The sequence below is a fragment of the Sinohyriopsis cumingii genome, chromosome 12 (genome assembly GCF_028554795.1).
Source record: "Sinohyriopsis cumingii isolate HCF-2022 chromosome 12, ASM2855479v2, whole genome shotgun sequence".
Lineage (NCBI taxonomy): Eukaryota > Metazoa > Mollusca > Bivalvia > Unionida > Unionidae > Sinohyriopsis > Sinohyriopsis cumingii.
In genome coordinates, this window is record NC_142972.1 from 73,138,794 (window position 1) to 73,157,664 (window position 18,871).

General features: G+C 34.5%; 1 protein-coding gene across 4 annotated transcripts in view; it reads right to left on the reverse strand.

Moving 5' to 3' along the window:
* LOC149786741 (uncharacterized) overlaps nucleotides 1-18,871 on the reverse strand; it is a 71,141-nt gene that overhangs the window by 10,404 nt on the left and 41,866 nt on the right. For 3 of the 4 annotated variants that reach the window (XM_089977251.1, XM_089977250.1, XM_089977248.1), the window contains 6 exons: nucleotides 14,753-14,874; nucleotides 11,012-11,141; nucleotides 8,729-8,880; nucleotides 6,532-6,658; nucleotides 4,506-4,657; nucleotides 1,964-2,090 (listed from right to left, as the gene is read on the reverse strand). In XM_089977251.1, the coding sequence (XP_089833377.1) occupies nucleotides 1,964-2,090; nucleotides 4,506-4,657; nucleotides 6,532-6,658; nucleotides 8,729-8,880; nucleotides 11,012-11,141; nucleotides 14,753-14,874 (810 nt within the window). The remainder of the gene's footprint in view (nucleotides 1-1,963; nucleotides 2,091-4,505; nucleotides 4,658-6,531; nucleotides 6,659-8,728; nucleotides 8,881-11,011; nucleotides 11,142-14,752; nucleotides 14,875-18,871) is intronic. The other variant, XM_089977249.1, reaches the window with a different exon arrangement.

An 18,871-nucleotide genomic window follows, 5' to 3' on the forward strand; every position in this document is an offset into this window, starting at 1 on the left:
CAAGACCATGATAAGTTCTCATTAAGTATATTCTACTATACTTATGTCGTAATAATATAATGATATTCACATTGTTTGAACTGACCAAGTGCAAAATACTTTTACAAACGTCAAACAGTGCACTATGCGCAGCATATACAGATAGAGAGGGAGATATAGGTATGGAGGGAGGGAGGGAAGGGCCGATAGAGAGACATTGATGAAAGAAACGTTGTGTTGTTCAAGTTGCAATGTCAATTCCCTGCTTGAGATATATTGCTTTAACGCCTTCAGAGATGCCTAATGACTAGATGTTCGTATACACAAAATGTGCCCAAGGTAATCATGAGAAACATCCTATGTGTTTACACGGAAATGTAGTTTCTGCTAGGGATGATTTGACAATGTGAATCATAAGATAATATAACGATCTACTTTTTATCTCCGATATTGTCATGGTTGCATGACTGAAAAAATGTGTCTATGTTAACATCGATAATAGTGCTAACACTACCAAATCAAGATACATCAATCAAGTTCCTACTTTAAGTAATAACAAATAAAAAGCTTTTTACAAAAAGGATCCATCTGATATTTCTGTAAAAGTATGATTCAATAATTGCGGATTTGGTTGGAATATATACGGTGTCTCCGTGAAAAAGGCTGTGGTAATGACGGCAAATACCTTGACAACTCCTACTTTCGCTGGCGATCTACTGATCACCAATATTTCCATGGACATCAGAGAAACAGGGAAAGTGTTGAAAGCGTTTTCAGCAGGAAACGTTACTGCTATGACACTCCCAGTTCCGAACAAAGATTGAAAATTGGCATTCCTAACTGTGCACTTCTTAAATTTAGGTTGACGATTCCTGCTAACAGGTGTGTTACTTGCCATACTTTACGTTAAATCAACAGTTTGTTAGCACATTGCGATAATGTGGGCCAATGGTACATTAGGATGTTAGAGACTACAGGCAATTCAAAACTTTGAATGTGGCAACTTATTTGGAATACGACTGGACTTTAGTTAGAACATGATACATTTGGACTAGTGATCGATCATTTAGAGCTATGTGGGATTTAATTCACAATAATCTAAGTTCTTTTTAATTTGTTTACTTTTTTTCTCGGAAAATAAATTATTTCTTGAATGTTAAAGAACGTGTCAGTTTCCGCTCTCTTCTCTTACTTAGCTTACAACCATACAATTGTAAAATTACACTGGGGGCTGATCCAAGGTACACAATTTGCGATAACGGTACCTGACAGCTAGCCGAAAAGCAAGACCTTTTTATTAAATAACGGAATAAAGAGTTGTTATTTCATTAATGCTGAGTAGTGTACAGTCTTTCTTTGGTTCAGATTCAATCACCTTCACTTCCTCGAAATGCAGAAAGAAAGCGTGTTATTTCTCATTTTCAATTAGCAACGTAAAACAACAGTAATGTAGTAAGATGGTGCTTTCTATAAAACATCAACACAAGTTTGATGATTATGTATAATTGAATTTACCTTTAATCTAAAGAATGCCAGGCGAAATTTCATATACGACCTCGGGAAAATTGGTATAATTACACTAGTTTGTAGTCCATTCGTGATCATATTGAAATAATCTGGAAGGTCTAGGTTTATTGAATTGCAGGTATATATGAGTGGTCCGTATTTCATCAAGTACAAATAAAACGATAAGAGTAAGGTCTTAGCAGTCGATAAAGAATTCCAGAGTAACTTATTTTGGAAGCTTTTAAATAGTATAATTTATATCGCATCTACATTTGCTGTTTCGATTTTTAGCTCATATTTTGGCAGAAAGAGAAATAAATGTTGCCCACAAATTTAATAGCAGTGTTAACACAGCATGGTAGCATTGCCCGAGGAAAGTGTATACCATCAGCTCATTCGGCTTACGTGGTTTATACAGAAAATATAAGACAAAACATTCACAACGGAAAAATCGGAAATACAGAAGTGTTTCCTCTACCTATTTCGTCCTCAGGTTTCTCAACAGAGCTATCTGTCACATCTTTAACATAATCAACCGTTCTTGTCAAGACGATTGAAGTCGAATCATGCACAAAAGTATCATCTGTGTTGTTTTCGTCTATCACCTGAAGAAATTGGAATACATATTTCATGCGTAACTGAACCTAACATAACGATACAGATTTTTATGTTATTTGTATCTATGTTTACAATGTACTTAAACAGTTGGCATGAAGTTTCTTTTTGAGAACATATATATATATATATATATATATATATATATATATATATATATATATATATATATATATATATATATATATATATATATATATATATATATATATATATATATATATATATATATATATATATCTTTCCTTTATCTATCCTGAAAAGAATGTATGTTTAGTTGGTTTTAACGACAGTTGAGGCACATTGTTTGATATATCGTTCCGAGGAAACGGGAGCGCAATGTCGTTTCGTATGGAAATGACAAGGTAATCGACCCAGGAACGTTCGAATGTGTGTAGAAGCCATGATCTTTGATTACAAATATTACTATTTTAAAAGATAATTAATGATTGATCACAACATATAAGTAACGTATGTATTAAGGTCCACATACATATGAATATACTGGCGTGATCTTTTAATTAATAAACGTTGGATTATTACTACTGGTGAATACATTATATTAACAAAATTGAACTAAGATCAATTATCCACTTATCCAAATTATAATACTTAATTTCACCATATAGTATTATTTGATAAGTTTTAACTAACAAGATAAACTGAAAGTGTCAGTACTAGTAATCACTGATCAAACTGGACTAAAATCTGTATTCCGATATAATGGTAATTGCCACAACTATCTCCGACTTGGCCTAAATCTATATCGCATGCGCGTTATTATCTTGGGACCGATGATTAGTCCTTCTAAAAGTGATGTATGTAAAATTAATTACAAGCACATCCTCATAATGCAATTGCCTGACAAGGGATTGAGCTCAGTGACTGTGAATTAGTAATATGCTTTAGCTTATACTGCAGAATGTTTAATTCTCATATGCTTAGACTCAAACATTGATATGGGTACATTCAACGAATTAATCTTCACTGAGACGACCCCAGTAATCCCAAAAGTAGTTTACTAACAAAACGGACCGCACATATGAAACTACTTTCTTCTTATTATTGATGACAACATGAAGTCAGAGTAACAAGAAAAACGATTTCAAATGTTTCGTAGAATTACATATATTGTTAAAATAAACAAGGTGATATTAATATTTTAGAACGCTAATTAGCGATCGAATGCAAAATAATCGGAATGAAGAAGCCACATTTTCATGCGGAGTTAGATACCTGTGATATTCATGACTAATGAAGGCCATTGGATTCGTTAATGAAAATGACCACTGCAGCTCTCAGTTCAAATTCTAGTACAACTTTCATTCAATGGTCTTTTATTAAGAGAACATAAGCACCATAACAGCTTTAATGCATCTCCCTCACAACACGTTCTTTTTACATTTCCAACATGAAGTGCAACCAGTCCTTAAGCAGAACAAAAACCTCATCATCCACGATCTACACAAAGATGATGCGTATACATGCGGTGACTGCATATATTCGTCCGAGCATATGAAACTATTATTTTCACTCAGCTATATGCACTTCGTCCAACTGACAACCTGATACGAATCCTACGTGTCTGTGTCAAGCTAAAGCTATGAACAACATCACACAGAGTCACAACGAGAATAATACTTTTGTAACGCCTCTTTGCAACTGACAAAAAAGATCAACATAATGACGGTTGGAAAGTGGGAATTACTTTACTTCCGGCCGAACTGTGAGGATAGCATATCTGTATTTATGAGCGATTAAGGTGTATGATGTCTACTAAAAACACAGAAAGTATCTATCAAAGGCAGTTGCTCTGTAAGCAGCACAGTGCAGTGATTCTAATTATAGCAGCCAGGGCATACGCCCAATCTACCCTCATCTTCAGATGGTTATCTTGGAAGCAAGATCACTTCAAACCGTTATGAATGTCCACTCGTTAGGTCAAGAGGAGTTACGGTAATATACAGACGTACGGAGAGAAAGTGGGCTGCTTATTATCATTGTTGAACATACTGATGCGAATATGATTTAATGGATGAATGGTCAATACATGTGACATGGCGATCACAAATACCTTTTTTATGTAGAAATTCTAGCGATCTTAAGTGTATCATGCAACCAAGTTAGGACATTTGAGATTTTACCTTTTACTGTTTAGATGATGCACCCCTAGTGGATAATCAGGCTGATCCAATAACCAGTAGTTAACTTCGAACTAAATAGTATGTGATTATTATAATTAGACTATACTGCTGAAAATGTTGTTTGCCTCAGTAAAGTTATCAAAGCTTTTAGTAGTTAACTACGTACATCCGAATCCATCACAAGCCTTATACAACTATCAGATCACTATCTGTACTGAAATACATTAGAAATATTCGACCACCAAAATGCTTCCAACATACCTCATTTTCTGTTGGCGTATCATCTGACGTTGGCTTTGCAGAGGTCCCTGTTTTTGGAAGTTTGCTGGGCGCACTTTCAACATTTTTGCTCTCAGTATCCCCAGTACTTCTTCGTCCTGTTGTGAGTGGCTTATCGTTGATGTCTCTGTTAACTGCACCAACATAAAATTAGAGTAGCACTAAGGGTTTACTGATATTGTAAATGTTAAATGGTAACACAGTATCACCGATGTTGTAAAATGTATGTAGTCCTCTGCTTTGTATAGCCAATAACATGTTAAGTTCTCATTAAGTATATTCTACTATACGTATGTCGTAATAATATAATGATATTCACATTGTTTGAACTGACGAAGTCCAAAATACCTTTACGCACGTCAAATAGTGCACTATGCGGAGCATATACAGATAGAGAGGGAGATAGAATTATGGATGGAGGACGTAAGGGGGAAAAAGAGAGACATTGATGAAGTGAACGTTGTGTTGATCAAGTTGCAATGTAAACTTACTGCTCGATATAAATTACTCCAACGTAACCAGAGACCCCTAATAACCAGATGTTTGCATACACAAAATATGCTCAAGATTATCATGAGAAACATTCTATGTGTTTACACTGAAATGTAGTTTCTGCTAGGGATGATTTCACAAAGTGAAACATAAAATAATATAACGTTCTATAGAGTACCCATAATAATTTCATGGTTGCAGGCATGAAGAAATGTGTCTATGTTAACAGCTATAACAGATCTAACACTACCAAATCAACATACACCCCTCAAGTGCCTTTTTTAAGCAGTAACAAATAAAAGGCTTTTTACAAAAAGGATCCATCTGATATTTCTGTAACAAAAGTATGATTCAATAATTCCCGATTTGATTGTAATATATATGGTGTCCCATGGAAAAGGCTATGGTATTCACGGCAAATACCTCGACAACACATGCTCTCTCTGGCGATCTCCAGATCACCATTATTTCCATGGATATTAGTGAAACAGGGAAATGTGTTGAAAGCGTTTTCAGCACGACACGATGCTGCTAAGGCACTCGCAGTTCCAAACAAAGATTGAGAATTAGCAATTCTCATTAGGCACATGTCAAATTCATGTGGAAAATTAATGCTGACAGGTATGTTACGTGCCATACTTTATGCTACATCAACAGACTATTAGCACATTACCATAATCTGGGACATTCATACATTAGCATGTTAGAGACTACAGGCAATTCAAAACTTTGAATGCGGCAACTTGTTTGGAATACGACTGAACTTCAGTTGGAACTTCATACATTTGACTTGTGATCGAAATTTTAGAGCTTTGTGGGATTGAAATAACAATAATCTACGTTCTTTTTTATATTTACATTATTTTCCGTACACTTTTGCTTTGCTTCAGATTCAAACATCTGTCACTTCTTCGAAATGCAGAAAGGAGACGTGTCAGTTCTTATTTTCAATCAGCCACATAAACCAACAGTAATATAGTGAGATGGTGCCTTTATAAAACATAAATACAAGTTTGATGATTATGTATAATTACTTTTACCTTTAAGCTAAAGAATGCCAGTCAACATTTTTTATAATTTCTTGGGAAAGTGTGTATAATTACACTATGTTTTTGTCAATTCGTAATCATATTGAAGTAAACTGTATGTCTAGTTTTATTGAATTGCAGGTGTATATGATTGTTCAATATTTCATCCTGTACAAGTAAAACGATAAGACTAAGGTCTTAGTAGTCGATAAATAATTCTAGAGCAACTTTTTTGGAAGGTTTTTAAATAGTATACTTTATATCGCATCTACGTTTGCTGTTACGCTTTTTTACTCATTTTTTGGCAGAAGAAGAAATAAATTTTTCCCACAAATTTAATGGTAGTGTTAATACAGCATGGTAGCATGGCCCGAGGAAAGTATATACCGTCATCACATTTGGCTTACGTGGTTTGTAAAGAAAATACAAAGAAGGAAGACAAAATATTCACAACGGAAAAGTCGCAAATACAGAAGTGTTTCCTCTACCTATTTCGTCCTCAGGTTTCTCAACAGACCCATCTGTCACATCTTTAACATTATCAGCCGTTCTTATCAAGACGACTGTTGTCGAATCATGCACAAAAGTATCATCTTTGTTGTTTTCGTCTATCACCTGAAGAAATTTTAATATTGTTTTCATGAGCAACTGAACCTAACATAACTATACAGATTTTTATTTTATTTTGTACCTATATTTACAATGTTCTTAAACAGTTGGCATGAAATTTCTTTTTGAGAACATATATATCCCTTTCCTTTATCTATCCTGAAAAGAATGTCTGTTTAGTTGGATTTAATGACATTTAAAGCACATTGTTTGATATATCATTCCGAAGAAACGGGAGCGCAATGACGTTTTGTATGGGAATGTCAAGGTAATCGACCCAGGAAGATAGGGTTTGTGTAGAAACCATGATCCGTTGATAACGAATATTACTTTTTTAAAAGACAATTAATCATTATCACAACATATAAGTAACGTATGTATTAAGGTTCACATACTCACATATGAATATACTGGCGTGATTCTTTAATTAATAAACGTTGGATTATTACTACTTGTGAATACATTATGTTAACAACATTGAACTAAGGTCAATTATCTACTTATCCAAATCATAATATTTAATTTGACCATATAGCATTGTTTGACCAAGTCTTAACTAACAAGATAAACTTAAAGTGTCAGTACTAGTAACCACTTGTCAAATGCTTACACTCACAAATTAATATTGATACATTTATTGGAATTAATCTTCACCGAGACGAACCCATTAATCCCATTAGAAGTTTACTATGAAAACGGACCGCGCTTATGAAACTATTATCTTCTTACTATGGATGACAACAAGAAGTGAGAGTAATAAGAAAAACGATAAGAAATGTTGCATAGGAATTACATATATTGTTAAAATAAACAAGGTGATATTAATAATTTAGAACGCTAATTAGCGATCGAATGCAAAATAATCGGAATGAAGAAGCCACATTTTCATGCGGAGTTAGATACATGGGACATACATGACTAATGAAGGCCGTTGGAATGGTTAATGAAAACGACCACTGCATCTCTCAGTTCAACCTCTAGTACAACTTTCATTTGATGGTCCTTTATTAAGATAACATAAGCATCATAACAGATTTAATGCATCTCCCTAAAAACTCGTTATCTGTACACTTCCAACATGTAGTACAACCCATCCTTAAGCAGTAACAAAAAACTCATCATCAACGATCTATCACATAGATGATGCGTATTCATGCGGTGACTGCATATATTCGTATGAAAACAAGAAACTGTTATTTTCACTCAGCTATATGCTCTTCTTGGAACTGACAACCTGATACGAAACCTATGTGTCTGATCCAAGCTAAAGCTAAGACCATCATTACACTGTGTCACATTATGAATACTATATATGTAATGCCTCCTTGCAACTGACAAATACAGATTAACATAATGACGGTTGGAAAGTGGGAATTACTTTACCTCCGGCCGAGCTGTGAGGATATCATGTCTGCATTTATGAGCAGTCAAGGGGTATGACATGTGTACTAAACGTATAGAAAGTATCTATCAAAGGCAGTTGCTTTGCCAGCAGCACATTGCAGCGATTCTGATTATAGTAGCCACGAGACACGCCCACTATGCCCTCATCTTCAGATGGTTATCTTAGTATGAAGATCACTTCCAGCCTTTATGAATGTCCACTAATCAGTTTAAGAGGAGTTACGGTAACAGACAGACGTACGGAGGGAAAGTGGGCAGCACATTATCATTGTTGAACATAATGATGCGAATATGATTTCATGCATGAATGGTCAATACATGTGACATGGCGATCACAAATAATTGTATATGTAGAAATTAAAGCCATCTTAAGTGTAACATGCAACCAATTTAGAACAATTGAGATTTTACCTTTTACTGTTCATATGATGCACCCTTAGTGGATAGACAGGCTGGTCCAATTACCAGTACTTAACTTCGAACGAAATAGCATGTGATTATTATAATTAGACTCGTCCAGTGAAAATGTTATTTGCCTCTGTAAAGTTATCAAAGCTTTATATAGCTAACTACAAACGTCCGACAACATCACAAACCTACACAACTATCAGAGCACTATCTTTACTGAGAAACATTAGAATTATTCGACAACCAAAATGCTTCCAAACATACCTCATTTTCTGTTGTCGTATCATCTGACATTGGCTTTGAAGAGGTCCCTGTTTTTGGAAGTTTGTTTTGACCACTTTCAATATTTTCGCTCTCAATGTCCCCAATACCACTTCGTCCTGTTATGAGTGGCGTATCGTTTATGTCTCTTTTAACTGCACCAATACAAAAGCAAAGTATCACTTAGGGTTTACTGATATTGTAAATGTTAAATGGTAACACAGTATCACCGTTGTTGTAATAATTATCTAGGTCTCTGCTTTGTATAGCCAAGAACATGTTAAGTTCTCATTAAATATATTCTATTATACTTATGTCGTAAAAATATTATGCTATTCACATTGTTTGAACTGACCAAGTCCAAACTACCTTTACAAACGTCAAGCAGTGCACTACGCTCAGGATGTCCAGAGAGAGAGAGAGAAAGCGAGAGAGAGAGAGATAGAGAGAGAGAAATGGAGGGAGGGAAAGATGGAGGGAGGTAAAGAGGGAGGGATGGAGGGATAGAGAGACATTGATCAAGGGAAGTTGTGTTGTTCAAGTTGCAATTTCAACTTACTGCTCGATGTAAATTGGTCCAACGTCATTTAGAGACTCCTAATAATTAGATGTTTGCATATACGGAATATGCCCAATTTAATCATGAGAAACATCCTATGTGTTTACACTGTAATGTAGTTTCTGCTAGGGATTATTTGACAAAATGAAGCATACAATGATATAACGATCTACATTGTATCCCCAATATTGTCATGGTGTCAGACCTGGAAGAAATTATATATGTTAACGGCGATAACACATCTAACACTACCAAATGAAGATAAACCCATCAAGTGCCTGCTTTAAGTAGTAACAAATAAAGGCTACAAACAGGATCCATCTGATATTTCTGTAACAAAATTATGATTCAAAAGTTGCGGATTTGTTTGTAATATATACAGTGTCTCCGTGTAAAAGGCTATGGTAATGACGTCGAATACCTTGATAACATATACTATCGCTGGGGATTTCCAGATCACCAATATTTATATGGACATTAGAGAAAGGGGAACATGTGTTGAAAGCGTTTTCAGCACGACACGTTGCTGCTAAGACACTTTCAGGTCCGTACAAAATTGAGAATTGGCAATCCTAATTGTGCACTTGTTAAATTCATTTGGACAATTCCTGCTAACAGTTATGTTACATGTCATACCTTACGCTACGTCAATATACTATTAGTACATTACCATAGTCTGGGCCAATGGTACATTAGCATGTTAATGACTACAGGTAAATCAACACTCTGAATGCGGCAACTTATTTGGAATACGACTGGACTTTAGTTGGAACTTCATACATTTGGACTTGTGATTGATCTTTTAGACCTATGTGGGATTTAAGTCACAATAATCTACGTTCTATTTACATTTTAACTTTAATTTCTCGGAAAATTAATTATTTGTTGAATGGTACAAACCGTGTTATTTTCCGCTCTCTTCTCTTATTTAGTTTAAAACCATATAGTTGTAAAATTACGTGGTGGGTCGATGTGTTGTACATAGTACGCGATTACGGTATCTGACAGCTACCAGATAAATCAAGACCATTTGATAAACTAACGGCATAAACAGCTGTTCTTTTGTTTATGCTGATTAGTATTCCCTCTTGCTTTGCGTCAGATTCAAACACCTGTCACCAATTCGAAATGCAGAAAGAAAGCTTGTCATTTCTCATTTTCAATCAGCAATGTAAATCAACTGTAATATAGTAAGATGGTGCTTTCTATCAAACATTAATACAAGTTTGATGATTATGTATAATTACTTTTACCTTTAAGCTAAAGAATGCCAGCCGAATTTGTATATAAGAGCTTGGGAAAGTCGGTATAATTACACTACTTTGTAGTCAATTCCTAATCATATTGAAGTAATCTGGAAGGTCTAGTTTTACTGAATTGCAGGTAAATATGATTGTTCAGTATTTCATCCAGTACAAGTAAAACGATAGGACTAAGGTCTTAGTATTCGAGAAAGAATTCCAGAGTAACTTATTTTGGAAGCTTTTTAAATAGCATAATTTATATCGCATCTACATTTGCTGTTACCTTTTTTGACTCATATTGTAGCAGAAGAAGAAATAAATTCTGCCACAAATTTAAGGGCAGTGTTAACACAGCATGGTAGCATTGCCCGAGGAATGTGTATAGCATCATCTCATTCGGCTTAAGTGGTTTATACAGAAAATACAAGAAAGAAAATAATATTTACAACGAAATATTTGGAAATACAAAAGTGCTTCGTCTACCTATCTCGTCCTCTGGTTTCTCAATGGACCCGTCTGTCACAACATCTTGAACATTATCCACCGTTCTTATCAAGACGATCGTAGTCGAATCATGCACAGAAGTATCATCTTTGTTGTTTTCGTCTATCACCTGAAGAAATTGGAATACATATTTCATGAGTAACTGAACCTAACTTAACGATACATATTTATATTTCAATTTATTCCCATGTTTACAATTTACTTAAATAGTTGGCAGGAAATTTCTTTTTGAGAACATATATATCTCTTTCCTTTTTATATCTTGAAAAGATTGTATGTATAATTGCTTTTAACGGCAGTTGAAGCACATTATTTGATATCATAATGTCGTTTGTATTGGAATGTCAAGGCAATCGACCGAGGAACGTGTGTAGAAACCATGATCAGTTGATTACAAATATCACTTTTTTAAAAGACAATTAATCATTGATCACAACAGATAAGTAACGTATGTATTAAGGTCCACATACTCACATATGAATATACTGGCGTGATTCTATAATTAATGAGCGTTGGATTACTACTACGGGTGAATACATTATGTTAAAAAAATTGAAATAAGGTCAATTATCCAGTTTTGGACTTTACAATTTAATTACTTTTTCGATATCAGGATCATTAATCTTTATCATACTAAACTTTAGCTTGATAATGTAAATCCATTTCCCAAATTTGACCAAAATATTATCAATACTATGACCTCTAGAAAAAAAGGTGAGCATATGAAACGCATGATCACCCAACTCAATAATGTTTGTCAAAAAATACTCCTCCGTAATATTCATAATCCAAGCTGAAATTTTAACTTGTATTACAAGTACATCATACATATGGTCTATAGAGTGAAAAGAAAAACATTCAATCAAGTTTAATATCATTACATTAATATGTGATCAATGCTTTCAGTATCAAACACTTCGACATAGTTGATGAAATTAACCCAAATTCCAAGGTTGATAAAAATCGTCTTCAGAGTGATAAGCAGCTCATTCAATCACTGAAGAAACATTTCATTAATATGGCCAGATGTTGGACTATGTCTACTACTTCGAATACAATTACAACCAGAGCAAATATTTAAAATATAATTAACATTAGTTCAAAATCTGTATTGATAGAATTGTTCCAACCTAAGGAACTCAGATCCAAAATCATTTAATTAGTAAGGTTATTCATCACACATACGAAATAGTTCGACATCTCCTTGATGTACACTTTACATGTTAAGTTTCCTCAAAATCGTAACTGGAAAATGACCTCCATATTAGTAACAAAGGAATGCTGGCGCACAGACTATGGAAAAAAGACTCAAGGTAATCAGAAACGTTCACATGGATATAGGTCCAGGTGAGTAAATAATGTTCAGTAATGCAAGTAGTTATGTCAAAGATGCAAACGTTAAAGTTGATGCTTCCCGCCATTGTTATAATGTGATAAGCATAATGTGATTAGAATCTTTAGTTTGAATCTTAATCGTAATTTAAGTCGTAACACAGTCATCCGAAATTGAATTTAGCACATTCACCGACCCTGAGAGACCCAAACATAATAAAACATGGCAACAAAATATCTGCAATTTTAGATAACAAGAAAAAACATGTAAACGACATCAAAATATTGATTATATAAGTGTTACATTAAATCACCAGCGAAGTTATTATGAATACAAGGTATTCGTAAAAGAGAAATAAAACAATTAACGATGCGATGGCAGAAAATTCGATTAAAAGAAATAGTCTGTTGGAGGGGCCATGTAAGAACAAGATTATTGATCAATAAATGTAGATCATCAAAATTTGTGGGCTATATGTCTCATATCAGCTTGCAACAGACTGTTGATAGGAATTTTAGTAAACAGTGTTACACTGGCTACTAAAATCGATACATTTCCTTGTTGAGTCATGTTGGTGAGAGATACGAGATTGCTGAAAGTCACTGATTTGGTTCATACAAACGTACATTGAAGTTCTCAGTTCAAATTCTAGTACAACTGTTAATGAGATATTTGTTTATAGAACGTACACATCATATTAACTGCAATGTCTCGCCATCGCAGTTCTTTCTCTCTTTCTAGTGTATATTCTAATCTCAATTTCTCTTCGCTAAGCAGCGAACAACGAATCATGATGCAAAACTGCATAGATGATGAGACTTATAAAACGTGGTCCAAGTATATGTGAAAATCAATTTTGCTTAACTATTGGTACATCTACCAATTGCCACCCTGACAGGCACCTCAAGGCGTGTGAGCCAATACTAGTGTACATGGCTATGACATGAACCCTATAATTGCAATGCCATTTGAAAGTCTGCTCTGCAGTTTAAGCGTAGGTTTTGCAACTAAAGGACAGATGGAAATATCAACGGATGGAAAGGGTGTATCATATTAGCTCAGGCCCACGCATGTCTGCATAGATGCGTGATCAATGTTGATTAATGTCTACCATAAGTACAGAAACTATACTTGCAATACAGTCTTTTCAAGCGTCCCATTACATCAGCCCCGATCATAACAGACAGCAGACATGCCGGCTAACCCCCAGTTTACAAATCATTATCTTATAGGCATCGTAGCTTCAAACTTTTCTGAGTCTCCACTCCTCAGTTGAAGAGGAGATATGATAATAGACAGACGATGGGACAGTAGGCAGCACAATATAATCGTTCAAGCGTGTGAATACTTCCCTGTTGTGGGGTGTTTGTTTGGACAATTTTAAACACTCTTGTCCACACAGTGCCTAGCCCTGTTTCTACTTGTATTGAGCGGTTTATGTTTGATATGTTGTTTAGCTGCAAGAAATTTAAATGTATCATATTCGCACAGAGAGAATAGAAAATAACATGAAACTATCTGTCTAATATTTCATCTTTGATTACAAGAAAACCATTTAACTAAAATCAAAATGTTAAAAGAAAATACTGCAAGCGTAGTTAAGATAAATAAAACGATATTTGCCAACAAAGCTAAATAAAACAAGTAGAGATCCAATACGAGATATTCCGAATAAAAAAACTGATTCCTGTGGCGCCATGTACAAAGAGGTTAATTAATCGCAAACGGTTATTGGAGTGATTTGTCAACACTGTTATACGAAATTTCGTATTAGCTTTCAATACGATTGATGCTAGGATAATTCGTAAACACAGCCCACACTAACAACCACTCACACGTAAAGTAACATAGTGCATCTTAACTAAAATATGCTCCAAGTTTCATGATTAACGTATTAAATTTATGATATGTATTTATTCCTGCTTTGACTGCATGCAACATTTGACCCCTAATTATTTGAAATTGTTGTGGTCATTTAAATTATTGTACTAATCTTTAATATCATCCAAATGATGGCATTGGTGGGATCTTATACAAAGAACACCTCTTGAAGTTGGTGAAAGAGGGAAGAATCACTCCAAAGTTGTGTGAATTTCCACTGACAACGTTATGATTAGATGTTATAAGAGACACATGGATGGAATGCAGATGGGTGGACAGTGAGTATAACATCACGTCTTAAACATGTGAAAGCCATACATAGATTTGTAAGTTATAAACGTGGATTACATGTCTACCTCAGGTATACAGACTTTACTTTTGATAATTTATATTATCTTCGAATAGCGCTTTAACGTTCCCTTGGCCATCTGGACCAAACAATAACATCTAAATATATGCCAGGATATTATATCGATTGGATATTAAGCAATAAGTTTACAACACACCGTACCACCTGGAACCAGCTTTTCCAAATTCCCACGGTTGCGTTTTATTGGATTATCTTTACAAATGTTTCCGAATCCAGGACGAAGTATGTTCTTTCCGCTATGAGTAGCTGTATCGTCTTCTGCAAATAAGGTAACACTATTTACTTTTCATCCTTTCCTTTCATCTCCCGTAATAAATCGATGCATTAAAGGAAAGTATAGTGATTAAGATAACTGCGATCCGATGGAAGTGCAGAAACTTAAGATAAAGAGTTATTTTTATTTTGAACTATTTGCAGAAGTACAATAATATTTAACGTACCTCACTATAGTGGTGTCATTGTCGCGGCATAAATGGTAACTTGATATGATTATTTTTCTTTACAACATGGTCGATATTCACATCGACCTAAATGCGCCAGTCTACATATACATCTATACAATGATACAATTTACTATACATATTGCAAAACAAAAACACAGACAGAGAGCATGATAGACCATTGCCAGCGAAGCATTACATTCCCATTAAATTCATGGACATTTTGTTGCCTTCCCCACCAATGGAACCTAACTATACACATACTAATTTAGGCCAAAGTACACTTTTGTATTGTTGCTAGAATGGAGAATTTCCGAGGATAATTGGACAAAGTAAAAAACGCAACATAATTAATTCAATATCATGGTTTAAATACTCTCACCAAGGTCGTTATGACTACAAAACTGACATCAAGGTTTCTTTCACAATTAACATATATAAAACAATCACTAACAGTAGGAAAACACCATATGCATAGCTAAAGGCACAAGAGGAAATCTCGAAAAGGGATATAAAACGGAGAACTTCTAATATTCAAACTTGTGAGAAAAATAGAAATATTTCAGTGACAGCAGAATCTTAATGTTGATGACTCAGACTCCATGATCATCGTTGAAGTGAATAGGAACATCAAGAGGTATTTGCGTAGTAACATAACTGGAAGCATTGTAAAAACTATATACCAGCGCTCAAAGCTGCATCATATTAGTTGCATTTGTTACTAACTAGTATACTTTTCGAGTGAAAGTGTCCTCTCGCAGACATGAGACTAGCACAAATACGCTATAGTACCTTATATGAATCGTTTTACACTCATGAAATCAGCAGATGCAATTTACAGGAGTACATCGTTATCCTCAATTGTTTTCGTACCAATCGGAAGGCCACTGTTATTAATTAGCTCCTTCATTTGACTCTTTCGATTTCTCACTTGACTACAGTGACCAGTGGCGTTCAAATTCGACAAAATTAAGGCCATGTTATGCACTAGCTGGTTTCTTAGCTATGGATTATGTCTACTTTATTTATTTGTATCATCAGTCGTGTAGTTCGGTTCCTCAACTCATAACAATGAATCAAAACTGTCAAAATTATAAAATTCAAAGTTTTATTGTATGTGTCTCATCCTGTGCATTCCTCACCGAGCTAGTCTTTACCATGAAATTTAGAATAGTCAAACAAGGGTTATGTTTTATCAAATGTTGGTTCCCTACCAAGTGAATATAATTTATGGAATTATTTTTTCATTATTCGGTTCGTTTGAATATGTGCTTCATTAGAATACCCCTTTAATGTCTAGAACACGATATGTGTTATATTTTCAGCAGTTGGTTCAGTACACCTGTGAATGCCCACTGCATGTATTTGTGACATCATTTGCAAATTGTCCCATGACTTAAAAAATAGTTATGTAAGAGTTATATTTTCACTAGTTGCTTTTATACTGCAGTATACGTATGTTGTATGTACTTGTTTATTCGTTTTTGTAACTGTGCTCTGTGCCTAACTGGACTGGCAATTTTATTTATATAATTAAATATGATATATGTTATTCAACAGTTCTTTCTGTACACAAACTATGTTTACTGTACATATTCTCTTCATTATGTTTGTACTTTGTTTTCGCCCTTCACCTCTGTGTATCATCTCTTTAAAAATGGTTTTAAATATTTATCCACCAGTTGTTTCTGTTCTACTGGCTATGTTTACTGTATTTTTTCTACACTGACCTATTACTTTAACAATAGTCAAATGAAGGTCCATTTTCCACTATTGTGTAGTATTACTCAGCAAATATCGGCATCCCATTTAATATAATTCTGCATGTGCCTATTTCTATATGAATACTTGTGTATGGATATGCAAACTGATTATTACAGTAACCAATTGTTTCGTCCTTTCGACGCCGCAGTCATTTATGAGGTATTACAATCGGGAAAATATGCCCAGTTCACACCATGGAGCAGGAAAGCTCTAAAGTGTCTACATGAACACGTATGCACACACGATTGTTAGCTAAGTATAATACAACCAATGTTCAGTACCTATCTTCCACAACATATCGAAATTGTCATCAAACTGGAAGAGAAGCAAGCGTGTTGGTGGTGTTATAATCCAAGCTGTCATCCTATATTAACAAGAGATGAAGCTCAGGTTGAAACAATACACGAGTAATATGTTCTAGTAAAATCTCTCACTGCTTGCAATCCTTAAACAAACAAGCTCCTTGGGTCATAACCTCCAAGACCCATCTGGCAGCTCGGCCTATGAAAGAGTTCCAATGATTATCACTTTATTATGAATTAAAATAATAATGTAAAGTATTTATAAACGAGAAGGTCAGGGTCTGCTTTATGAACAAGAGACATGATTGCATTATTCCAGGTTGTCATTTCGGTTTCTTTTGACAAACTAATATTATGGTATTATTTTAATAAATGCCTACCAGTGAGTTGTAGTTCAAACAGTCAAACAGGTGTATTTGATAAACTCTTATCAAATCCTCTAATGTACACAAGCATTAGTTATCTGATATATATATATATATATATATATATATATATATATATATATATATATATATATATATATATATATATATATATATATATGACACGTATGTTGAACAACATTTTAATAACCTAAACCTAGTGACAAAAATACCTTTGATCGCTACCTGACAGAATGTACGGCAACGGCCTTTCCAAGGCAGAGCATACAAATTTTGCGTGCTGAACAACCATACCTCTCCTGGAATACGAATTGGTTTAAGTGAAAATGGAGATTCAGTATGCACCTGGATAAATGCATCAATGTAATGCATTAATACAATCGTGTCTATCTAGAGATGAAATCACCCTCAAGACAGCTGCGATAAGTCATATGTATCTTTAACATTGCTTGTTCTGTTGTTGTTTCTAGCCCGGGCTTTCATGAGTCGGCTTATCTAGTTGGCAGTCTTCATTCCAAATCGAATCTTGTATTAAAAATGAATCGGAAGAACATTTGGTGGTTTATATTCAATGTTAAGCTGTTCTAACCATATATATTTATACTAGCCAGATCATTGTGTGATTTCGGACTTTCTGTAAGATGTAGATACATCCAGCACTGTGGGGAAGTGGGATGAGTTACCTATGCATTATACAAGGACACCTGTGATCAGATCTGGGTTTTATCAAAATAGTAAGCGTCCAAAATTGCACCTCATCGTCCCTGCAGTTGGGATCCGGGGAGGAACACTTATCCAATGAATACTTATATTTCAACACCGACGGTTAAACCTAACTTGAAAGATAAACGTTTAATTTTCCAGAGATTAAAAAAAAAACATGTGATACTTTTGTCAAAATCGCTATTTCAGACTTAAATTCATTTGTTCATGGCAAGTTAGGCAACAGATAATACAAACAAATTGTCAATGCCCTTTATAGCAAAGTCATCCCAGTTGAAGACAATCCTATTAAAAGTTACACTAATATGTTTTGTTAAAACATGCTTAACGCCGCGATTCAAAATATGTTTGAGGAGTTTACTTTAAACACTTCGAGTGATCTTGTTTCTACTAATTCTAATAACTCATCTCGCCTTCTTTATAGATCATTTAATCATTCAAGCATACACTGCATGTTCAAGTTCTACTTTGCTTCACCATTTGGGTATGACCATGAGTCTAATGGCCTGAAAGACCTTTTTTTCCATTTTCGGTATTCAAACACTCCTCCAAACCATGGCAAATACTATGATGTTCCAAACGTGTATTCGTCAAAATTCCAGATATCGTATTACATAGCATGTCGACCAATTTCTCGTAA